At 47.1% G+C, this 25,447-nt stretch overlaps 1 protein-coding gene across 3 annotated transcripts in view; it reads left to right on the top strand.

Annotated features, from left to right (window-relative positions):
• The window catches only part of LOC147121555 (heterogeneous nuclear ribonucleoprotein L-like), a 36,350-nt gene extending 24,769 nt beyond the window's left edge, over positions 1-11,581 (top strand). For 2 of the 3 annotated variants that reach the window (XM_085981906.1, XM_085981907.1), the window contains exons 8-13: positions 1,829-2,028; positions 2,348-2,469; positions 2,576-2,777; positions 5,351-5,408; positions 6,490-6,585; positions 10,945-11,581. In XM_085981906.1, coding sequence (XP_085838032.1) covers positions 1,829-2,028; positions 2,348-2,469; positions 2,576-2,777; positions 5,351-5,408; positions 6,490-6,585; positions 10,945-11,000 — 734 coding nt within the window. In that variant the 3' untranslated portion in view covers positions 11,001-11,581. Of the gene's footprint in view, positions 1-1,828; positions 2,029-2,347; positions 2,470-2,575; positions 2,778-5,350; positions 5,409-6,414; positions 6,586-10,944 lie in introns of those variants that run through there. The other variant, XM_085981908.1, reaches the window with a different exon arrangement.
• Positions 11,582-25,447: the final 13,866 nt, after the last annotated feature.

The raw sequence follows: 25,447 nt of genomic DNA, 5'->3' as shown, positions 1-25,447 counted from the left end.
ATCCCCAAGTCCAGGTCATTTTATCTCCACCTCTGTCCCTCAAAGTTCCCCCACCACTGACGTTGGGCTGACTGGCCAGTAGTTGCTGGGTTTATCCCTCCTTTTTTGATCAGTAGTGTAACATTTGCAAACCCAGTTCTCTGGCACCTATCTAAGGAGGATTGGAAGATTGTGGCCAATGCTTCTGCAATTTCCACCCTTACTTCCCTCCGCAACCTAGGATGCATCCCAGGTGACTTTTCTACTTTGAGTACTGCCAACCTTTTAAGTACCTCCTTTATCTATTTTTATCCTATCCAATTCCTGTACTACTTCCTCCTTTACTGTGACATTGGCAGTATCCTCTTCTTTAGTGATGATGGATGCAAATTATTCATGTAGTGCCTTTGCCTCCACCAGATCATCTCCTGTACACAGTTCAGGAATTTCCCCCCCCACCCCAACTTTGCCCAGTCTATACAGGAAACTCTCTTTACCGGCACCTAAATATCCAGAAATCTCTCTTAACCGGCAAAATTCAGGAGTAGGTTCAAGTAAGCTTTATTATATATTAGTGGCCGTGTAACTGAGGTTCCTGTGGCCGTGTAACCGGGGTTCCTGCACCTGTGGCCGTGTAACCGGGGCTCCTGCACTTGTGGCTGTGTACGGGACTCTCGTACCTTGGTAAGTATACCTCTGTGTAATCCGGACTTTTTGATCAACCGGCACCACGTCGGTGCCGGATAAAAAATTTTTTCCTGTATATTAGGATAATTGAAGTCTCTCCATTATCGGTACTCTATAGTTCTTGCATTTTTCTGAAATTTGCTGTTCAATCTCCTTCTCACTACTTGGTGGCCTATAATATACACCCAGCAGTGTAATAGTGCCTCTTGTTCATTCATTCTACCCAAATAGATTCTGTCCTTGAACAACATCTCTTTCCAGTGCTGTAACAATAACTTCGATCAATACTGCCACCCTTTCCCTTTTCTCCTACCTTATCGTTCCTGAATACATTGTAGCCAGGAATATTAAGTGTCCATTCCTCCCCTTGCTTGAGCCAGGTCTCTAGTGCCACTATCATAATCTCGTCTGGCGACTTGTGCCTGTGACTCACCAACCGTATTTACTACTCTCCGTACATTTACACACATGCACTCCAAACCTGTCTTAGTCTGCCTCACACTTCCCTCCTATTTTTGAACTGTTCTTTCTGATGCAGTTCGTTTCTCCCAGTCCTCTGCACCTTGTATCTCTTCCAATGTTTCAACATGGTGCTCCTCCCCGTTTCCATTGGCCTTGGTTCTGCGATATAAATGGAGCACAGGAATGGCAAAATATAAACTTCTTTTCCCAATGCCCTATCTGGGTTATTGCCATTAATATTTCTTTCCTTGCATACCTGTAACTGTAATGGTGGTTGCATATAGATAGATTGATTTTGTGACGAAAGCTGTGTTTTCTCCCTCTCCTCCTGAATTGTATATAAAATGTTATAGCAGCACCTCCTGATCTTGCTGAATGGCTTTAGTTATGACCAGTGACTTACCAGAGTGAACCAGTGTGAACTTCTGGGTAATGTGCTTGCTGATTTAATCAACTAACCTTGTGTGACTTCTTGCCTCAATGCCCACTTGTGAGATCTAACATTTCAACACTGGCCATGATTGAAGTGTAGTGGTGAATAAATCAAAAGCTGCTGCACTTTATAGTAAAAAAAATAAAAAAATACCAGCACTGTCCTTTTTTTTTGTTTCCTGCTTTTATTTTTGTATTTGGTACTGTATCTGTGCATAATAATGTTTTATATTTGTACATAAAATGATTTAACGATGTCTTTGAACAGGCTTTCCAGCAAACCCTTTGGCATTGGCACACAGAATGGATGCTCGCTCTTCCAACAGCAGGCCCATGCACCTCTACTCTGCTCCTGACTATGAGTTTGTGTCCCAAGGCAAAGTTATAATGATTTATGGACTTAATCCACACAAAATGAATTGTGACAAAGTCTTCAACCTTCTATGCCTCTATGGCAATATTGAAAAGGTAAGACTTGACCTGTTTCTACTTTGGTTTTGGTTGCTAATGCCCGCAAGAACAGTCTGGCAAGAATCTCTGGTGCCTCATTTAAACTATCTGCTGCCCTTTCCAACGACGAGAATATCGGCTACCATGGCATTTGAAAATTAATTCCCCACCCAGGTCAGGGAGGAGGATGGGAGAAAAGTGTAGTGAGAAGAAATGTAATTAGTTGACCTATTAAAAATGACTTCATTTAGTATGATACTTGGCTTCAGGATACTGTTCCATTTTAATTTAAAAAAAGAGAAATTCTAGTATCGCTTTATAAATGACTTGTTATTAGGTCAAGTTCATGAAGAGCATGCCAGATGCTGCCATGGTCGAAATGAGTGATGAATTTTCTGTGGATCGAGCTATCACCCATCTAAACAGCGTAGAGATGTTTGGAAAGAGACTTAACTTGTGGTAGGTACTTTTTCAAAGATTTTTGCACGACTATAGAGAAGAGTTTGAGGTTTCAATTCTTGTGACGTGGACAGTTGCAATATTCTAAACTCCTGTGCTACTTCAGTGTCTCTAAGCAGGCATCGATCGTTCCGAGTCAATCGTATGAGTTGGTGGATGGTACTGATAGTTACAAGGAGTTCACCAACTCTAGGAATAACCGCTTCACTAATCCTGGGCAGGCAGCCAAAAACAGGATTCAGCCCCCTTCCAATGTACTTCATTTCTTCAATGCTCCGCCTTGTATAACAGAGGAAACCTTTCAAGAGGTAAGATATCTGATGTGAGCGGAATAGTAGGAGACTTCTACTATTCCAGATTTAAAATTTGAGCTTGGGGAGTTGCTGCAGTGTATCCTGTAGATAACGCACTGCAACCAGAGTGTGCCAGTGGTGGGGGAGTGGATATAGAAGAGCACCAGCCAACCAAGCTGCTCTGCCCTGGATGGTGTCGAGCTGTTTCTATTGTTGCAGCTGCACCTATTCAGGCAAATGACGAGTATTCTATCACAGTCCTGACTTGAGCCTTGTAGAAAGAGGTCTAATGGTGAGCCATTCATTAGCGTATCTGACTTTTATACCCTGCTCTTGTCGCCATTGTGTGAACATGAGAAATAGGAGCAGGAATAGGCCACTTGGCCCCTCGAGCCTGCTTTGCCATTCAATAAGATCATGGCTGATCTTGGGCTCAAAGCCACTTCCCTGCCTGCTCCCCATAACCCTCCACTCCCTTATCTTGCAAAAATCTGTATCTCCACTTTAAATGTATTTAATGGCCCAGCCTCCACAGCTCTCTGGCGCAGAGAATTCCACAGATTTACGACCCTCAGAAGAAATTCCTCATCTCCATTTTAAAAGGGCGACCCTTTATTCTGAAACTGTGCCCCAGAGTTCTAGATTTCCCCACGAGGGGAAACATCCTCTCTGCATCTGCCTTGTCGAGCCTCCTCAGTATCTTATGTTTCAATAAGATTACCTCATTCTTCTAAATTCCAATGAGTATAGGCCCAGCCTGCTCAACCTTTCCTCATAAGTCAACCCCCTCATCTCTGGAATTAATCTAGTGAATCGTCTCTGAACTGCCCCCAATGCAAGTATATCCTTAAATAAGGAGACCAAAATTGTACGCAGTACTCAAGGTGTGGTCTCACCAATACCCTGTACAGTTGTAGCAGGACTTCCCTGCTTTTATACTCCAACCCCCCCTTGAAATAAAGGCCAACATTCCATTTGCCTTTTTGATTACTTGCTGTACCTGCATGCTAACTTTGTGTTTCATACACAAGGACCCCCAGGTCCCTTTTTAAACTGTAGCATTTTGTAATCTCCATTTAAATAACAGTTTGCTTTTTTATTTTTGTGCCAAAGTGGGTAACCTTGCACTTTCCCACATTATATTCCATCTGCCAAATGTTTGCCCACTCAAATAGCCTGTCTGTATCCCTTTGCAGATTCTGAGTCCTCTGCACAACTTGCTTTCCCACCCATCTTTGTATCATCTGCAAACTTGGCTACATTACACTCATCACACTACATTACACTTCATCCAAGTCATTAATGTAGATTGTAAATAATTGAGGCCCCAGCACCGATCCCTGTGGCACCGATCCCTGTGGCACCCCACTAGTTACTGTTTGCCAACCGGAAAATGACCCATTTATCCCGACTCTGCTTTCTGTTTGTTAGTGTTGATGTGGCTGGTCCAGTTATGTTTCTGGTCAGTGGTGACTCCTACCCCCTCCCGCCCCAAATATCCAGAATGTTGATGGTGGGCGACTTGGCTAAGAGCCATCAGCAAGAGACTTGTCTACCACTGCAATCTGTAACCTCCATTTTATTAGAGATCCTTGATGCTTGGTACAGCTCTTAGCACAATCTTCTACATTCCTTGCTGAACCAGGCTTGATGGTGATGGATGTGCTTGCCTATGAGGTTACAGATTGCCATGGGTATACAAGTATTTTACTGGTGGCTCTTGGTGCCATATGGATGCCCAGTTTTGGGCTGCTGATCTGTCCTTGCTCTGTCATGCTTTACAAGGACTGTTTAGTGGTCGCTCATTCTATCGTGGACAGCTGTATCTGGCAGGTAAGTCAGTGAGGACAAGTTCAAGTAGATTACTTCCTTGTGTTTGTTCCCTCACCACCCACTCGTCTATACCACTATGCCCCTACCCCTCTGATGGTGATGGAGTCTTGTTGGTTGGATATGATTGAGGATGACTGTCGGGCTGTTGCTTTACCAGTCTTTGGAGCTATCCTCCTAACTTGGGCGCCAGTCCCCAGATGTTGAGATTCTGCAGGGTCAACTGGACTGGGATTACCAGAGTATTGTCCTGTCCCACAAATTATCAGATTTGTTGAATTAAATTCTACAATTTGCTAATGGTGGGATTTGAACATTCAACGTCTGCGTTGCTAGTCCAGTACAGTGCCCCAATTCTGTGGTGTATTAATAACAGACTCCTCCTTGTTTACTGGGTCGGATGCAAGCAACAGAGTTCTGGATATGTTGGGGTTTGACTAGGATGGAGCTTGGAAGGAGAGCATGAAGCCTAGCCTGGAGGGCAGTTTTGGCACAAATTGGGGCCCAAACCAGACTCGTTCCCACTCTTAATTTTAGGAACCTCCATTGTGGGATGGTTTTTTTCCTCCTTTTGAGGGAGGGGACTGGAAAGATGCCCATTCTAAAAACATAATTGTGAAAAGGTCATAATTCTGCATCCATTAGGAATTGCTGCACTGGTGGCTGTAATGCACTGAGATGATGGCTTCACTGTTTTAACATCTTTAACTCTCTGCAACAGTATGTTTTAATTAAAATTATCCTGTCTCTTGCCCTAGGTTTGTGAGGATTGTGAGCTGAAGACTTTCAGAACTTTAAAGACATTTAGTGGAAAATGTAAGTTGTGAAAGTGAAGAATTGAAAACTGTCTTCAATTATAAATTATTAGAGTACAATGCTGTATTTTTATCCTCTGCTAGTCTACAAAAACTTAATTCACCTGTGCCAAATAGTATCTTCTAATGCTTTGAGAATTAACCATGATTTGAGATCAGCTTTGAGCATTTTGTCATTCTTGATTGAGAAATGTTATTTATGCAGTTTCCATTTGGGGCAATTGGAATCTAGTGTCAGCTGCACACCAGCACCTTCAATCTGAACCATTTACATGTATCGCCCCCTTCAATGTAACAAGTTGTTTTACAAAAAGATGGAGACTGAGGAAAAACTTTAGGAGGTGATGGTCGCGCTGAAGAGAAATGGTTTTTTGAGGAGGATGTGCAAGCTGGTCGGCTTTGGTAAGGGAGCCCCAGCGTGCTCGGAGTATTAATCGAAGGCGATGGAAGAGGAATGCGCAAGGTCAGAACTGGAAGAGCGCAGGGGTGTATGGCTGGAGGAAGTTTCAGAGGTGGAGCAAGGCTTCACAGACTAGGTTTTTAAAATTGGTTTACTTTGCACTGAGGACCAGGGTAGTGGGTAAGTGGAACTTAGAGCTGGGTATGCTGCAGGCATTTGAGTTCTGTCTGGGATGAGGCTCGGTTGGCCAATAAGGAGAGCATGAAGCTAGGTAGGAATGGAGACTGGCAGAATTGTGGAGGTGGGTTTGGTTTTTCTTTAAGTTGGGGTTGGAGAGAACACTGGTCGTGCACCTTTTTTTAGTTCAATGTTAGAATCGTAGTAGAGGGGGCAGAGAGGTCAGGTTTGGGGGCTCTGAAGTCTGGGGTTTCTGGCTTTTCTGAAATGTTTTCAGCCTTGCGTTGAGCTGGAGAAGTTAGCTTGAAGACAAAAGACCTGAAGGATAGGCTTACACCATTTTCACACTGCATGGCAAAACTTGACTCTGCATATGAACAGGTCACTACTGACCAGATAGAGTTGACACCTGACTAAACTTTTCTTCCAGTACTGCTATTGGATATCTAGTAAGCTATGCTAGTCTACTTGCAAGATGGCTTTCAACGATCTATCTACTTTCTAGCCGACAGGAGTTTATCCGGCCTGTTGGAGTGGGAGACGAAAAACGATGCTGTGGAAGCACTGACTGTATTGAATCACTACCAGATGAAAAACACAAGTAAGTATTTCCATGATAAATGGGATGGCAAAAGCGTAAAAGATTTTAGCTTGTATGATAACTTGTATTTATATAGCGCCTTTAACGTAGTAAAATGTCCCAAGGCGCTTCACAGGAGTATTAAAACTACACAAATTTGACAGCCACATAAGGAGAAATTGGAGTAGGTGACCAAAAGCTTGGTCAGAGGTCGGTTTTAAGGAGCGTCTTAAAGGAGGAAAGAGGTAGAGAAGCAGAGCAGTTTAGGGTGGCGGGGGGGGGGGGGTGCGGTTGTGGGGCTGAAGGGGACTAGAGATAGGGAGGGGCAAGGTCATGGAGGGATTTGAAAACAAGGATGAGAATTTTGAAATTGAGGCATTGCTTAACCAGGAGCCAATGTATGTCAGCGAGCACAGGGGAGATGGGTGAATGGGACTTGGTGCGAGTTCGGACATGGACAGCCAAGTTTTGGATGACCTCAAGTTTACGTAGGGTAGAATGTGGGAGGCCAGCCAGGAGTGTTAGAATAAGTCAAGTCTAGAGGTAACAAAGGCATGGATGAGGGCTTCAGCAGCGGGTGACTGGTAAGTATCGTCCTTTTGCCTCTGGAGCCTGGGCTTGAAGTGGATACAGGGTCCATCTGATATGTGGTGAGTTTAAACTGTCTTAATCTACTTGCATGAGGTACTGTCACAATCAATTGGCACTAAATTGGAACACCAATTTGGGCCATAGGGTGGCTGGTGTGGGAAATTGGGGGAGAATGTTGCACTGCTGCAGTAGGGAGTGCTTTCCTCAAGTTGATGCGGAGACCAGAGTTGGCGGTTGGGGGGGGGGGGGAAGCTTTATTCTGCATCGAATAACAATCTGCTAAACTTGGGAGCAGGGCGAGTGGAACTAATTGGCTAGTTCTTTCAAGGAACCGGCACAGGCACGATGGGCCCAATGGCGGCCTCCTGTGCTGTATGATTCTATGAAGATCTTTCTTCATTGCAACATAAAATGGGCTTGACAAGGTAGATGATGTTTCATTGGGCTGAAGAGTCTAGAACTAGGAGTCACAGTCTCAAGATAAGGGGTCGGCCAAATTAGGACTGAGCTGAGGAGAAATGTCTTCACTCAGAAGGTTGTGAATCTTTGGAATTCTCTACTGCAAGAAGCTGTGGATGCTCAGTCGATGAGTATATTAAAGACTGAGATCGATAGACCTTTTGGGCACTAAGGGAAGCAAGGGATATGAGGATAGGGTGGGAAAGTGGATTTGAGGTAGAAGTTCAGCCATGATCTTATTGAATGGTGGAGTAGGCTCGATGGGCCTTATGGCCTACTCTTATTTCTTATGTTCTTACCAATACCATACAAGCTAAAAGTGTTGGGTAAGGTGGAGTTAGTGCTGGTAATGTAGGCTTGCTTTGAAAATTTAGCTGCCAGCCAGCAACCATGTCTTGAGTCCTAGGTTTGGTCTGGAGGCCATTAAGGTATGAGGCGCGAGTTGGCTAGGATGGATTGGGGAACGTTACTTGGGGTTGACGGTGGATAGGCAATGGCAAACATTTAAAGATCGCATGGATGAACTACAGAATTTGTTCATCCCTGTTTGGCATAAAAGTAAAACAAAAAAGTGACTCAACCGTGGCTAACGAGGGTAATTAGGGATAGCAAGATCCAAGGACAGGACATATAAATTGGCCAGAAAAAGCAACAAACCTGAGGATTGGGAGCAGTTTAGGATTCAGCAAAGGAGGACAAAGGGATTAATTAAGAGGGGGAATATAGAGTATGAGAGTAAGCTTGTAAGGAACAAAAAAACTGACTGTAAAAGCTTCTATAGATATGTGAAGAGAAAAAGATTGGTGAAGTCAAGCGTAGGTCCCTTGCAGTCAATCAGGGGAATTTATAATGGGGAACAAAGAAATGGCGGACCAATTAAATACATACTTTGGTTCTGTCTTCACAAAGGAGGACACAAATAACCTCCCAGAGATGTCGGGAAACGTGGGGCCTAATGAGGGAGTAATTGAATAAAATCAGTATATGTAGGGAAATGGTGTTAGGGAAATTGACGGGATTGAAGGCCGATAAATCCCCAGGGCCTGATAATCTACATCCTAGGGTACTTAAGGAAGTGGCCCTAGAAATAGTCGATGCATTGCTGGTCATCTTCCAAAATTCTATAGACTCTGGAACAGTTCCCATGGATTGGAGGGTAACTAATGTAACCCCACTATTCAAAAAAGGTGGTAGAGAGAAAACGGGGAATTGTAGACTGGTAAGCCTGACATTGGTAGTGGGGAAAATGCTAGAGTCCATTATAAAAGATGTAATAGCAGAGCACTTGGAAAACAGTGACAGGATCAGACAAAGTCAACATGGATTTACAAAAGCTAAATCGTGCTTGACTAATCTGGAATTTTGAGGATGTAACTGGTAGAATAGATAAGGGAGAACCAGTGGATGTGTATTTGGACTTTCAGAAGGCTTTCGATAAGGTCCCGCAAAAGAGATTAGCGTGTACAGTTAAACCACATGGGATTTGGGGGTAAGGTACTGACTTGGATAGAGAACTGGTTGGCAGACAGGAAGCAAAGAGTTGGAATAAACGGGTCTTTTTCCAAGTGGCAGGCAGTGACTAGTGGGGTACCGCAGGGATCGGTGCTAAGACCCCAGCTATTCACACTATATATTAATGATCTAGACGAGGGAACTAGATGTAATATCTCCAGGTTTGCAGACGAGACAAAGCTGGGTGGGCGTGTGTGCTGTGAGGAGGATGCCGAGAAACTCCAGTATGATTTGGACAGGTTGGGTGATTGGGCAGATGCAGTATAATGTGGATAAATGCAAGTTTATCCACTTTGGTGGCAAAAACAGGAAGGCGGATTATTATCTGAACGGCAATAGATTGGGAGAAGGGGAAGTGCAACGAGACCTGGGTGTCCTTGTGCACCAGTCACTGAAGGTAAGCATGCAGGTGCAGCAGGCGGTTAAGAAGGCAAATGGTATGTTGGCCTTCGTAGCGAGAGGGTTTGAGTACAGGAACAAGGATGTCTTGCTGCAGTTGTACAGGGTCTTGGTGAGACCACACCTTGAGTATTGTGTGCAGTTTTGGTCGCCTTATCTGAGGAAGGATGTTCTTGCCATGGAGAGTGTGCAGCGAAGATTCACCAGACCGATACCTGGGATGGCAGGAATGACGTATGAAGAGAGATTGGGTCGATTTGGCTTATATTCACCTGGAGTTTAGAAGAATGAGGGGGATCTCATTGAAACATAACATTCTAACCAGACTAGATGCAGGAAGGATGTTCCCGATGGCAGGGAGTCCAGAACCAGGGGTCACAGTCTAAAGATAAGGGGTAAGCCATTTAGGACAGATGAGGAGGAATTTCTTCACCCAGAGAGTGGTGAACCTGTGGAATTCTCTACCACAAGGCAGTTGAGGCCAATTCATTAAATATATTCAAGAAGGAGTTAGATATATTTCTTAAGGCTAAAGGGATTTGGGGAGAAAGCAGGGACCAGGTACTGAATTTGGATGATCAGCCATGATCTCATTAAATGGCGGAGCAGGCTCAAGGGGCCGAATGGCCTACTCCTATCTTCTATGTTTCTACGTAAGGCAATTTCACTGAATGATGCTGGTATCTACGCTGTCTATCCTGTGGAATGCTGCAGATGCAGACAGGCTGTTCGGTGTAAGCTGACTGAAACTGTGCAGAGCCTGTGGTCTACAGGACATGGGCTGTCTGATGGACCGCTACATCACCTGCAAATGTGAACCACTCCCAAGTTCAGCTGTGTCCTCCTCCAACCTTGATTGGAGCATTTGTTACCTCTTGGAACCCTACCACATGATTTCCCCTCCCCTACCCCCATGGCCTTTGTTTGTCTAAGCAACAGCCAGGTTCAGTTAGTCAGAAATCTCTCATCCAGTTACTTCGACCAATAACCGGTTTGTGCAGTGTGGTTTACACACCTCCTCCAGGATATGCAAAAGAGTTGTTTTCCTAATCCTCAGGGGAGGGGGAAGAAGCACTTAAACCATGCTCATTGTGTACTGATGGCACAACTGGGATCTGAATGTCTTTCCAGCTGTGGTTTAGGTCATTGGATCATTAATGCACAGCTGCTCATTGCAACTCGAGATATTTCTTTTGAATTCTGAGATGACCTGCAAAAATGGTTGGCTGAAAAGTTAGTCCACATTCAGATATTTGCCATGAATTGGTGGTGAGGGCTTCTACAGACTATGACTATTTTTACTTTGTAATATTGTAAAATTTGTATATTTTAATTGTTTTAATGTTTAATGCATTTGATAAAGATTATATGCTTTAGGAAGCCAAGATTTGAATGAAACTCTAAACAATGTTGTTTTAGATGGCCCATACCCTTACACCTTGAAGCTCTGCTTTTCCACCATGTCCCATGCATGAAGACGCAACTAAAGTTTGAAGAGGATTTGGAATTAACACTTGTAGGTCAACTTATACGGGACATTTCCAAATTGCAAGAGAAAAATGTAGATCTCTGGTGTCTGTCTTGCACCTACTAAATGGAAGATATTTTCTTTGTTCAGTTTAAATTGTAACTTTTTTTCAGAATTGTATCAGTGTAATAAGTAGGCATTTAACTAAGTGTTCCTTTTGTTAGGTAATTTTTTTTGCAGTCAGTGTGTCAGTACTTAAGAGCTTAACGTTGATGTAAGTGACCTTGTAAATTAGAACTCTGCAAGTGGTGAAAAGCATCTACTTGTGGCATATTTTTACAAATTTAAAGGCACTTTTATCCAGTGAGATGAAATGAGGATTATCATTCTTTGGGAATTGTAGTTTGCAAAAGTTTGCTTTACTATAAACTACACACTTGTGATCTGGAGAGTTCTGTGTACTGCTAAACTGAAGTGCCAAAGTAGTGATTTTGAACACTATACCCAAACTTGGTATATGTATGGCTTGTTGCCATGTGTTAATTCTTGCTGTGGTTCAGTAATTCATTAAACAAATTATTACAAGTATCTGTGAATTATTTCTCTATTAAAGGTTGTAAAACTAAACTAAAATTGGTGGTGGTCAACTTTTCAAAACTAGGAAAGAGTAGCAGACCTTAACTGGTCCTCTTCCTCCAGCCACAATCAACTATGTATCTGATGCGTGTGGGAAATGTGTCGCTGTGTTTGATCTTAATTATACAGCCTGCTTTTTAGAAGTTAATTTTTTTTTAAATTCTAAACTATCACAAATACAGGCCGGAGGTGTGGTTGACGATTGAGGCATCTGCACGGATATTTTCAATCCTAGCAATGGTAGTTGATGTGAATCTTCTCCTGGGTTTGCCTCCTAAATTCTACTGCTTTGATATGTCCTGTGGAGGATGCTTCAAAGTAGATCTACCTTGTAGGGTCTTCACTGTTCAAATGGTAAAAGAAAATAGAGTTGCATTTGTCTAGCACCTTTCACAACCTCGGGACATCCCAAAGTGTAGTCACTGCTGTAATGTAGGAAATGCGGCAGCCAGTTTGCACACAGCAAGATGATCGGATAATCTGTGATGTTGGTTGAGGGATCATTATTGTCCAAAACACCAGCGAGAACTCCAATCCACTTCTTCGAAATAGTGCTGTGGGATCTTTTACATCTACCTGAGAGAGCAGTCTGTTTAACATCTCTTCCAAAAGATGACCCCTCCAACAGCTCCTCCACACTCTGCAAGTCTCATCATCCATCTATTCAGATCCTGCAAAGGTCTAGGTTTGAGGGTTATGCTTAAGGAGTCAGTTTACGATTAGCTTTAAACCAAATGTAACTGCACAATACTGTAGACTTTGCATACAACGCCCAAGTAGGCCTTGTGTAGCATCGGCTATCTGCAGCATCACAATGACTTGAGTTCCCAAGTACCAATTAAACAAAATGCTGGAAATACTCAGCAGGTCGGGCAGCATCTGTGGAGAGAGAAAGAGTTAACATTTTAGGCTGATGACTTTTCATCAGAACTGGAAAAAGTTAGAGATGTAACAGGTTTTAAGCAAGTAGAGGGGGAGGGAGGAAAGAACAAAAGGGAAGGTTTGTGATGGGGTGGAAGGCAGGAGTGATTCAATGACAAAAGGGATGATGGTGCAAGGCAAAAAGGGGGGGGTGGTCATGAGATGCAAAAAGAAACAAAAGCTGGGTCTAGAGGAGTTGTAAATGGCAACAGCAGAATCATTACCAACAGCTGCTGTCCAGAAAAAGCAGCAGTTTTTGGACAGCAGTTGTTGGTAGTGATTCTGCTGTTAACATACAACTCCTCTGGACCCAGCTTTTGATTTTTTTTTTGTCTGATTACCACCCACTTTTGCCTTGCACCATCATCCCCTTTGTCATTTAATCACTCCTGCCGGTCAGACCTTTCCCTTTTTGTTCTTTCCTCCCCTGCCTCTCTCCTTGCTTAAAACCTGTTGCATCTTTTACTTTTTTCAATTCTGATGAAGGTCATTGACCTGAAACGTTAACACACACACTCTCTCTCTCTCTCTCTCTCTCTCTCTCTCGCTGCCTTACCTGAGTTTTCAGCAATCTCTGTTATTTCAGATTTCCAGCATCTGCAGTATTTGCTTTTGTAAGGTTGCTACAGTATATAGTGGAGAATGAACAAGGTTCTTTAAAGTAGGTAATCTATCCTTTGCTGCTGCTAACTAATGGAAAGAAAGAACTTGCATTTATATAGCGCCTTTCAAAACCTTAGGACCTGGTTTCACACCAAATGAAGTTCTTCTGCAGTGCAGTCACTTGTAACGTAGGAAAGGTGGCAGCCAATTTTTGCACAGCATGGTCCCATAAACTCCAGTGAGCTAATGACCAGATAATTTTTTTAGTGATGATGGTTGAGGGATAAATATTAACCAGGACACCGGGAGAATTCCCCTGTTTCTCTTCGAAATAGTGCCACGGCATACTTTACAGCCACTGGAAAGGGGAGATGGGCTGCAGTTTAACGTCTCATCCGAAAGAAGGCACCTCTGACAGTGCAGTACTGCACTGAAGTATCAGCCTAGATTATGAGCTCAAGTCTCTGAAGTGGGATTTAAACCCACAACTTTGTAACACAGGTGAGAGCGCTACCACTGAGCCATGGCTCATACCCTAGATCACTTATTTGACCCATCCCCTTCATCTCCCAAAAAATACATCTCTGGCTAGGTCATATTGAATTCAACAGCTGTAGTGTAAAACTATGTTTAAGATAATTCTGACATTGTATGTTAACTGTCTTAAGTGCATGTGACAAATGTGCATTGTAGAACTATATCTGTGTTTTGAGATGAATGGAACACTTCATAAACTAGCCAATTTGACACGTATAATTGGGGACCATTGGCTTTCTGATAGTTATTTGAATTTTTTTCCGAATCCTCTAACTGAAACATGCCAGTAATTCTAAAATAAGTTCATTTAATGCCTCGCTTACATTTTTTGTTTCTATTCCATCCTCTCCTGATTGGGCTGGATCTTTGCTGCAATACAATTCCATGGGTAACGGCAGCTCTCCTCTACATCACCCAAGTAAACACAGCCGTGGCTCAGTCTGTCTCTCATCTGAGTCAGAAGGTCGTGGGTTCAAGTCCCATTGCGGAGGCTTGATACTTCAGTGCTGCACTGTTGCTGCACCTTTCGATGAGGATGTTAAACACTGGCCCCGTCTGCCCGCTGAAGGGCATATAAAAGATCCCATGCCACTATTTGAAAGAGCAGGGCATTCTCCCTGGTGTCCAATATTTATCCCTCAACCAACGCATTTAAAAAATAAAATAAAATAAAAATAATTCTGGTCATTATCACATTGCAGTTTGTGGGACCTAGCTGTGTGCAAATTGTCTGCTGCAGTTCCTACATTACCACAGTCACTTCAAAAAGTACTTAACTGGCTGTAAAGCGCTTTGGGATGTCCTCAGGTCATGAAAGGTGCTTTATAAAGGCAATCTCTTTTCCGTCCGAATGTTACCGAACTATGAGATTACATAAGACACCACCATTGACTTGAGCTGGGCCTGTCATGTCAATTTACACACCGGTGCATTCCAGTGATCATCGGGCAATCTGGCTGATTTGTACCCTAGGGTCACAGGTCAACTGGGATTGACTAATTCAGGACTGACTTTCGAACCAGCCAGGGACCTGGCACTGCCATTCACTATTCAGGTGATCAGGGAGTCTGTTTTCTCTGACATTTAATATAAATGGGACTTTTTTTTTTTCCAGTTTCACTGATTTGTAGCTGGATCTCCCCTGTGCCCTGACTTTAAAATTCTCATCCTTGTATTCAAATCCCTTCTTAGCTTCACCTCTCCCTATCTCTGTAACCTCCTCCAAGCCTACAACCCTCTGAGACCACTGCGCTCCTCCAATTCTGGCCTCTTGTGCATCCCCCATTTTCACCACTCCATCAAGCTCTGGAATTTCCTCGCTAAACCAAAGGTGTATAAATAGAAGTTGTTGCTGGATCGCTAAATGAACTTTGGGCAGGGTTGTAGGAGAAATTATTAGTAAAAAGCCCTATTTTGTGAAGCTGTGCTTCTAGTACCACATTACGCCAGTGGCCATTATTGATCAGTGTGTGTTGACTGACTGTTTGGCCATGGGGAGCATCACGGTCAAATTCTGTCCTCACCTAATGTCTGGAGAGCAGGAGTTCCAGCTGATTTTTCCTCTTCACCTAGCTCAGGGGCAAAAAAGCCCAGTTGTTATCACTGCTCTGGCTGAGATCAGCTAATGTCATGGAACGGGAATCAACTGGGGTACCTGCCGTTATCTGTGTAGCTCTGTTACCCACTGGATAAGCTTGATGAGCCAGTGGAGGAGCGCAGTTCAAAGGCTGGTCACTGTTGCTGAGTTGCAGCAACGAGCAGGCTAGAGATTTTATTTATACGTTGGTGGTTGGACTTGAGAGTTTCAGATGAAATTTTTACCCCAGGAGTATTCTGCGTATTGAAAGAAAGGACTTGCATTTATATCGTGCCGTTTAGGACCTCAGAACATCCAAAAGCGCTTTACAGCCACTGAAGCACTTTTGAAGTGAAGTCATTGTTGTACTGTAGGAATATGGTCTTATCGCTGACGATAAAATACATGAAGTATCCACTTTGCTGGGCAACTGATCTTTGTTGTCACAGATACAGAAGGGCAGTTCCTATTCTACAGCAGGAAACTGGACTGGAGAATACACACACTATATTACTCCATGTGGGGCCTCTTTTAATAAGTTTGATGAAGGGGCGTGGTTGCCATGGTACCGGTTTGTATACAGAAGAGAGTGCAATGACATGATTGACTGTAGAATGAAATCATCGCACTGCTTGCCAATTGCTTGTGGCTTTATACTTTATCATCCTTGTAGTTTTTACTAAAAATAAAGATTAGAAAAAGCACGCCAGGAAAGTTTGGATGGATCAGATGCTCGTGGAGCCGGAAGGGGCCCTGTGCTGCTGTGTACCAAATAAAGACCACTTGTTGAGAGTAGCAGCCCAGACCCGAGTAATGGAATAGCAAAATACTGCGGATGCTGGAAATCTGAAATAACATAAAATGCTGGAAACACTCAACAGGCCAGGCAGCATCTGTGGAGAGAGTTAACGTTTCCGGTCTGGGACCCTTCATCAGAACTGGAAAAAGCTGGAGATGTAACATATTAAGCAGGTGCAGAGACAGGGTGGGAGGGGAGGAAGAAATTAAAGAAACATACTGTGCTGAGGTAAGAGGCAGGAAAGTTAAAATATTGCAAAGGGGGTGGCAAAATCATACAGCATGTAAAATAGGAGCAGGGTTTATAGTTTGAAATTGTTGAACTCAATGTTGAGTCCAGAAGGCTGTAAAGTGCCTAATCGAAAGATGAGGTGCTGTTCCTCGAGCTTACGTTGAGCTTCATTGGAACAATGTAAGAGGCCGAGGATAGAGAGATCAGAGTGGGAGTGAAGCGGAGAATTAAAGTGACAGGCGACCGGAAGCTCAGGGTCACCCTTATGGACCAAATGGAGGTGTTCCGCAAAGCAGTCGTCCAATCTGCATTTGGTCTCCCCAAATAAAAGAGACCACATCGTGAGTAGCAAATACATTATACTAAATTGCAAGAAGTACAAGTAAATCGCTGTTTCACTTGGAAGGGGTGTTTGGGGCCCTGAACAGTGGGAAGGGAGGAGGTAAAAGGGCGATGGGGAAAAGCTGTTAGGAGTGATTGAGGAGTGGACCAGGGTGTCGCGGAGGGAGTGGTCCCTTCGGAATGCTGGAAGGGGAAGATGTGTTTGGCGATGGGATCATGCTGGAGGTGACGGAAATGGCGGAGGATGATCCATTGAATGTGGAGGCTGGTGGGGTGAAGGATGAAGACGAGGGGAATCCTATCATGGTTCTGGGAGGGAGGGGAAGGGGTGAGAGCAGAAGGGTGGGAAATTTTTCGTTGCCGTGCCCACTTTTTTAGCCAGGAGTCTTCCCCACACGGCTGACCCTTCCCCCGCATGGCTGACCCTTTCTCCCGCTTTCAGAATTCTTGCTCTACCTGGACCCCTCCCTCTGGCCTCTTACCCTCTCTAGGTCTTTTCATTGCTAACTGCCGGTGGGACATCGGCCGTCTCAATTTCTCTGCTCCCCTCTCTCACTCCAACCTACCTCCCTCTGAACTTGCAGCACTAGGTTCTCTCCGATCCAACCCTAACATTTTCATTAAACCTGCTGACAAGGGTGGCGCTGTTGTTGTTTGGCGAACCGACCTCTACCGTGCGGAGGCTGAACACCAACTCTCTGACACCTCCACCTACCATGACCCCACTACCGAACATCAAGCCATTGTTTCCAAGACTGTCACTTACCTCATCTCCTCTGGAGATCTTCCCGCCATGGCCGCCAACCTCATTGTCCCTCAACCCCGCACAGCCCGCTTCTACCTCCTTCCCAAGATCCATTAACAGGACTGCCCTGGTAGACCCCTTGTTTCAGCCTGTTCCTGCCCAACTGAACTTATCTCTTCCTATCTCGACTCTTTTTTCTCCCCTTCTCCAGTCTCTTCCCACCTACATCCGACACCCACCGCCACTTTAACAGTTTCCAGTTTCCTGGCCCCAACCGCCTCCTTTTCACTATGAACATCCAATCCCTCTACACCTCCATCCCCCACCAGGATGGCCTGAGAGCACTCCGCTGCTTCCTTGAACAGAGATCGAACCGGTCCCCATCCACCACCACCCTCCTCCGCCTGGCTGAACTTGTTCTCACATTGAACAACTTCTCCTCTGACTCCACTCACTTCCCCCAAATTAAAGGTATTGCTATGGGAACCCGCATGGGCCCTAGCTATGCCTGCCTTTTCATAGGATATGTGGAACATTCTTTGTTCCAGTCCTACTCAGGTCCCCTCCCTCACATCTTTTTCCAGTACATCAATGACTGTATTGGTGCCGTTTCCTGCTCTCGCCCTGAACTAGAAAAGTTCATTCACTTTACTTCCAATTTCCACCCTTCCCTCACCTTCACACAGTCCATCTCCAACTCTTCTCTTCCCTTCCTCGACTTCTCTGTTCTCCATTTCTGGCTATCGTCTATTGACAAACATCCACTACAAGCCCACTGACTCCCACAGCTACCTTGAGTACACTTCCTCCCACCCCGCTTCCTGTAAGGACTCTATTCCATTCTCCCAGTTTCTCCATCTCCACCATGTCTGTTCTGACAATGCCACCTTCCATATTAGTGCTTCCGATATGTCTTCCTTTTGCCTCAACCGAGGATTCCCCTCTACTGTGGTTGACACGGCCCTTGACCGTGTCCGTTCTATTTCCCGCACTTCTGCTCTCACCCTTTCCCCTCTCTCCCAGAACCATGATAGGGTTCCCCTTGTACTCACCTTTCACCCCACCAGCCTCCACATTCAACGGATCATCCTCTGCCATTTCCGCCACCTCCAACGTGATCCTACCACCAAACACATCTTCCCCATACCTCCCCTTTCAGCATTCCAAAGGGATCGCTCCCTCCGCGACACCCTGGTCCAGTCCTCAATCACCCCTAACAGCTCTTCCCCTTCGCCCGGCACCTTCCCGTGCAAGCCCAGAAGATGCAACACCTGCCCTTTTACCTCCTCCCTTCCCACTGTTCAGGGCCCCAAACACTCTTTCCAGGTGAAACAGCAATTTACTTGTACTTCTTGCAAGTTAGTATACTGTATTCACTGCTCACGATGTGGTCTCCTCTACATTGGGGAGACCAAATGCAGATTGGGCGACCGCTTTGTGGAACACCTCCGTTCAGTCCGTAAGGGTGACCCTGAGCTTCCGGTCGCCTGTCACTTTAATTCTCCGCTTCACTCCCACTCTGATCTCTCTGCCCTCGGCCTCTTACATTGTTCCAATGAAGCTCAACGTAAGCTCGAGGAACAGCACCTCATCTTTCTATGAGGCACTTTACAGCCTGCCGGACTCAACATTGAGTTCAACAATTTCAAACTATAACCCCTGCTCCCATTTTTCATGCTGTATGATTTTGCCATCCTCCTTTGCAACATTTTATCTTTCCTGCCTCTTACCTCAGCACAGTATATTCCTTCAATTCCTCCCTCCCCTCCCACCCTGTCTCTGCACCTGCTTAATATCTGTTACATCTTCAGCGTTTTCCAGTTCTGATGAAGGGTCCCAGACCTGAAACTTTAACTCTGTTTCTCTCTCCACGGATGCTGCCTGGCCTGCTGAGTGTTTCCAGCATTTTCTGTTGTTATTCCTGAGTAATGGAGGTGTACTGAGAGATGGGTGACCCACAGTTTGGCCCAATTACCTTTGGGAGTCGGGGAGAGGAGTTGTGCCCACTGTAGGGCAGTGTTGACTGTGGCTCAGTGGTAGAACTCTTGCCTCTGAATCAGAAGGTTGTGGGGTTCATAGTCCCACTCCAGGGACTTTAGCCCATAATCCAAGCTGATACTCCCAGCGCAGTGCTGAGGGAGTGCTGCACTGTCAGAGGTACTGTCTTTCAGATGAGACGTTAAACCAAGGCCCTGTCCTCTCGGATAGCTGTAAAAGTAACAACTGCACTATTTTGAAGAATAGCTGGGGAATTCTCCCCAGTGTCCTGGCGAACATTTGTCCTTCAAATAACATCACTAAAAATAGATGATCTGGTCATTTGTCACATTGCTGTTTGTGGGAGCTTGTTGTGCACAAACCGTGTTTCCTACATTACAACAGTGACAAACTTCAAAAGTACCTGTAAAGCACTTTGGGATGTCCTGAGGTCGTGGAAGGTGCTCTTATAAATACAAGTTCCTTCCTTACAGTACAGAATGTTTATTGGGGCTTCCTTGACTATCCATGCAGTTGATGGCCACTTGAGCAATGTAGAGTATTGGAAGCACAGCTTCACAAAATGGGGCTTCTTACTAATAATTCCTCCACCACCCCCCCCCCCCGCAAGACAAAGTCCGTTTAGCAATTCAGCAATAACTTGCATTTATATAGCGCCTTTAACATAGTAAAACGTCCCAAGGCGCTTCACAGGAGCGTTATCAGACAGAATTTATCACCGAGCCACATAAAGAAATATTAGGACAGGTGCCCAAAAGGAGAAAAGAGGTAGAGGTGTTTAGGGAGGAAATTCCAGAGCTCAGGGCCTAAGCAGCTAAAGGTACAGCCGTCAATGATGAAGTGATGAAAATCGAGGTTTGCGCAAGAGGCCAGAATTGGAGGAATGCAGAGTTCTCGGAGGGTTGTAGGGCTGGAGGAGGTTACAGAGATAGGGAGGGGGCGAGGCCATGGAGGGATTTGAACACAAGGATGAGAATTTTAAATTTGTGGCATTGGTGAACCAAGAACTAATGTAGATCAGCGAGCATTGAGGTGATGAGAGAATGGGACTTGGTGCGAGATAGGATATGGGCAGCAGAGTTTTGGAAGCACTGAAGTTTGTAAGAGCTTCTACAAGTATGTAAAAAGGAAGAGAGTAGCAAAAGTAAGCGTTGGTCCCTTAGAGGCTGAGACAGCAGAAATTATATTGGGGAACAAGGAAATGGCAGATGCATTAAACAAATATTTTGTATTTGTCTTCACAGTAGAAGACACAAAGGCCTAGAAATTCAGTTGGGCGCGCCAGCCGTTAGCGCCTTAGGGGGAGTAGATCTCGAGCGCTAGGCGCTTATCGCCCGGGCGCAGCGCGATCTGCGCCTCTCCCCAACTTCAGGACACATTTAGTGCCGGCGCAAAGTCTTGGCGCGCGCCCTGCTGTGCACGCAGATCATGATGTCATATAATTGTGCAACGCCCTTTGTGCGCCCCAAACCGGAACTTCACTCGCGCCGGCCCATTGTGCGCCGGGCGTCCCGAGCGACTGTGAAGTGGAACGGTACACAGGCCAGCCGGGCCGGGGGGAGCGCTAATTAAAGGGCACTTACCCAGCAGTATAAAGGCCAGCCATTTTGCAGCATTCACTCTTGTGCAACGGTTTTTTGGACAGAGACCAAGGAGGAGAGTTTACTGGTTTGGACCAACACTTGGACAGGTATTTTTGGCTCAGGCCAGAGCTTACCAATTATCTTAGCCTTCATTCAGAGCTCAGTGTTTGCCAGCATATAATGGGGGCTGCATTGGGTGGCAACGCTGAATTTCAGCCTTATGCCAGAAGGGCTTACAGACGCCGTGAGAGAGTGGCAGCCCTGGCTAGACGCAGAGGGGGCAACAGGCGTCGCCAACTGAGGCCTTACCCACGCAGGGTATACCGCCAGCAGACCTCCTACCTGACCATGTCTGCCGCGATGTGTGTTAGGAGGCTGCGATTCCGAAGGGAGGTGGTTGCAGACATCTGCCGGCTGCTTCAGAGAGATCTGCAGCCACAGCTGATGCGCAGGACGTCTCTGTCGGTGGCAGTGAAGGTGACGGTGGCTCTCAACTTCTATGCCTCCGGCTCCTTCCAATCCGCTACTGGGGACATCGCTAACATCTCCCAGTTCGCCGTGCATTGCTGCATCCGCCAGGTGACCGAAGCCCTTTTCAGAAGGAGACATCAATTCATCTCCTTCCCCATGACCCTGGACAAGCAGCAGCAGTGTGCAGTGGGGTTTGCAAGAATAGCGGGCTTCTCCATGGTGCAGGGCGCCATTGACTGCACGCATGTGGCTTTGCGGGCACCTCTTGAGCAAGCCGAGGATTACCGCAACGGGAAGGGCAACCATTCCCTCAATGTAGAGCTGGTGTGTGACCACAGGCAGCGCATCCTAGCTGTCAATGCCCGCTTTCCAGGCAGCAGCCACGATGCCTTTATCCTGCGACAGACAACTGTGGCTGACATGTTCCAGGCACAGCCTCCCCCAAGAGGATGGCTTATCGGGGACAAAGGCTATCCTTTGTGTACCTGGCTCATGACCCCGCTCCGCGCGCCCACGACCCCTGCTGAAGAGGCATACAACGAGAGCCATCAAGCGACGAGGAACCTCATAGAACAAACAATCGGCGTGCTCAAGCAACGGTTCCGCTGTCTCGATCGCTCCGGGGGAGCCCTCCAGTATTCGCAGGATCGAGTCTCCCAATTCGTCGTCGTTTGCTGCATGCTGCACAACCTGGCTATCCGCACGACTCAGGCACTGCCACCTCACGTTGGACCACCACCTCAGGAGGAGGAGCAGGAGGAGCATGAGGACAACGAGGACGAGGAGTACCAGCCCAGGAGGGACGCACAAGGTCCAAGGGCCGCCCGTCGTCGGCTTATTGAACGTCACTTCTAAGCCCCCTGTCAGGGAATGGCTTGTGCCAATGATAGAACATGATTGCAGCCGCTCTGCAAGCCCTCAGCCGGTTAAGGCAACAAACACTTCAAAGATCAAACATGGACAATGTGAATAAATAAAATGCTTTATTGTACAAACTCTGGGCCCTTCCCACATGAAAACCAAAAACAGAGGAAACCCCCAAAAAACACTCAAACACATTACTCGCTCCCACAACCTGGGGAGGATTAACAAAATAGGGCAACTAAAATGGCCGTCATTGTCGGCCTTTGTCCAAAACAAACATCACATCATCGGCCTTCAAAAAACAAACATCCAATTCTCGGCCTCAAGAAACAAACACAAATGGCCACACATTCGAATATTTGGCCCGCTAGGGCGATGCCTTGGCCATCTTTGGGTGGCCCCTGCCCGCCCTGCTGCTCCGCCTCAAAGTAAGGCCATTGGCTGCTGCAAGGCTGGGGGCAGGCTCCTGAGGGGCACATGTCGTGACGGCAGATGCCCTTGGGGGTCGGCCTAGTCGAGGTCTGGGCGTCGAGCGGCCGGCTGTTGATTGCTGCAGCTGTGGCTGGCCAGCATCAGTCGCTGCAGCAGCTCCTGGCAGCTCCACTGGGGGAGTGGCAGTGGCGGCTGGAGGAATGGCGGCAAGCTGGCGGATGGCAGGCGCTCACTGGTCGCCTGAGACGCTGGCACTCGCCCGGGCCAGCACTGCAGCATGCGCACCAATCTGCCGAGGGACAGACCGATGTGCTGCTGCAGCGCGCCGGGTGCCCTGGTGACGCCTGGCTGACACAGCGAGTGTGGCAGCAGTGAGTGCCTGTGTTGACCTGTTCACTGCCCGCAGCAGAGCAGCCAGTGACTGGACGGCACCACTAATCACCTGGCCAGTCGCTGCAAGATCTGCCCGGTATTCCGCCCGACTGGTGGCCTCTAAGGGCCCGAACTTGGCCACACTCCGAGAGAGGGAATCGATGGACTCAGGCAACCGTGACACTACCGCCATGAGCTCCGTGTGCCGGCGCTCCGAGTCCGCGGACAAGTCTTCGAGGCCTTCCATCTCCTCGGCGAAGAGCATCCCCTGACTGGAGGCCGGACTCTCCCTCTGGGGAGAAGGCCGCCGAGCTGGCCGACCCTTCCTGCGTTGCTGGAGGCTGCTGGGCCCAGCAATTGGACTCCCCTCCGACGCATCCCCCCTCTGGGGAGAAGGCCGCCGAGCTTCCACCCCCCTCCCGCCTTTCTGCAGCACGCAGGTCCCAGGAGCTCCCCTCCCCTTCGACACTTCCGCCACGCTGCCCTCCAGGGAAGACGTGTCCCCTACATTGGCCTGGGTGGCCGCGGCTGAGGGTTCCCCTGATGGGCCGCCTTCCTCTTGCTCCTCCTCCTGCTCCTCCTCGGAGGGTCTGTCACTGGCAAGTTGAGGGACCTCCTCTTGACCATCTGAAAGCAGGATGGCACAAGAGTAGCTTTAGAGTGAGGAGAGGGCGTCAGTGCGGGATGCATGAGTGGTGGCATTCAGCGCATTGGTCGGACAGTGGCAAAGGATGTAGATCTGATGCGCAAGTGGGACGAGAGAGGTGCAAAAGGTGATGTCCTTACCATTGCTTCCCAGAACAGGGTCGGCATCTCCACATGCAACGGGCCCAATCACCCGGCGACCCATGAGGCGCTCCACGCGATGTTGCAGGTCGGTGAGTGGCTGGAAATGGGGTCGTCCTCCCCCGGTCACAGTCCGGCTCCTGCGATTATTCGCCAGCTTGGCCTGCAAGAGAAAGGACGGCCTCTAAGTACAGTGTGTCGCCGTGATCTGGTGTGCACTGCCTCCCATGGTGGAATAGCCTGGCCAGTGTGTCGCCATGATCTGCTGTGCACTGCCTCCCATGGTGGAATAGCCTGGCCAGTGTGTCGCCATGATCTGCTGTGCACTGCCTCCCATGGTGGAATAGCCTGGCCAGTGTGTCGCCATGATCTGGTGTGCACTGCCTCCCATGGTGGAATAGCCTGGCCAGTGTGTCGCCATGATCTGCTGTGCACTGCCTCCCATGGTGGAATAGCTTGGCCAGTGTGTTCAGTGCAGAATGTGCAATTGATGCTCATGCCTGTGCCATAGCTGCTGGATGAAGGCTGGCCATTAGAGCTTTCAGGTCCCTTTGCCCATAATGTGAGGTGCACATGCAAGGATGAGGAGGTCATTGGAAAGGGTACTCACCCTGACAATGCGTGTGAGGTCATTTATCTTTTTGCGGCATTGGGCACCGGTCCTGGGGACGTCGCTGTTGGCTGACAGCTTGCTGGCGACATGCCTCCAGGCTCTCCTGTAGACGCGGACCGTCGCCTTCTTGCCATTGTCCGGGTACAAAACATGGCGCCTCTTCTCCACAGCAGCAAGCAGCACACTCAGATCACGCTCTGAGAAGCGCTGCGCACGTTCACGGGCCTTCTCCATGTCTTCAGGCGCTATTTGGGTCCAGCAGCAGTGTTCAGGCCTAGCTGGAGGGCTCCACTATCCAGGGCGTGGCAGCAGACACAGTCGACCCTTCCCCCTTAAGAGCTGGCCGGCGCCAGGGTGTCTGCTGTCAGTCACGAGATGGCCGCACCTGCGCTGCGCCCGGCCTAGGCGCTATCGATCACCGCCTCCGGCTTAGCGCCCAAAGAAGGCGTCCAACAGCAGTTTTAGCGCTCGCCCGAACTAGTAGGGCAAAGCTAATGAATATCGGAGAAGTGGCCTAGATTTGGAGGCGGACGCTAACTTTAGCGCCCCAAAAGTGGCGTCAATGAATTTCTAGGCCAAAAAGTATACCAAAAATAGTGGGAAACCAAGGGGCTAATGAGAACGAGGAACTTAAAGTAATTAATATTAGTAGAGAAAAACTACTTGAGAAACGAATGGGACTAAAAGCCCTAATGAAGGTGGGGGGGGGAGGGGGGAGGATTCAGGAAAGAGTAAATTTAAAAGCAGCAAGATAAATGTCAAGGCTCTGGAGTAGAGTGGAGTTTTGGGTAAAAATAAGCAGACTGGGTCAGGAAGGGACAGAGAGAGTAACAAAGGGAATAAGGCATCAGTGACTAAGGTGACATTGTAGTGGTACCACCGAGTGTCCCTTACATACCGGTCATAATTCCCTTAACGACAGTTTGCCGGTACGGGGCGTTTCCC

The sequence above is a fragment of the Somniosus microcephalus genome, chromosome 3 (assembly GCF_052327205.1).
Source record: "Somniosus microcephalus isolate GS21.2 chromosome 3, FLI_Smic_1.0, whole genome shotgun sequence".
NCBI lineage: Eukaryota > Metazoa > Chordata > Chondrichthyes > Squaliformes > Somniosidae > Somniosus > Somniosus microcephalus.
The sequence above is the reverse complement of the archived record's forward strand: the minus strand, read 5'-3'. Positions and strand labels throughout refer to the sequence as shown.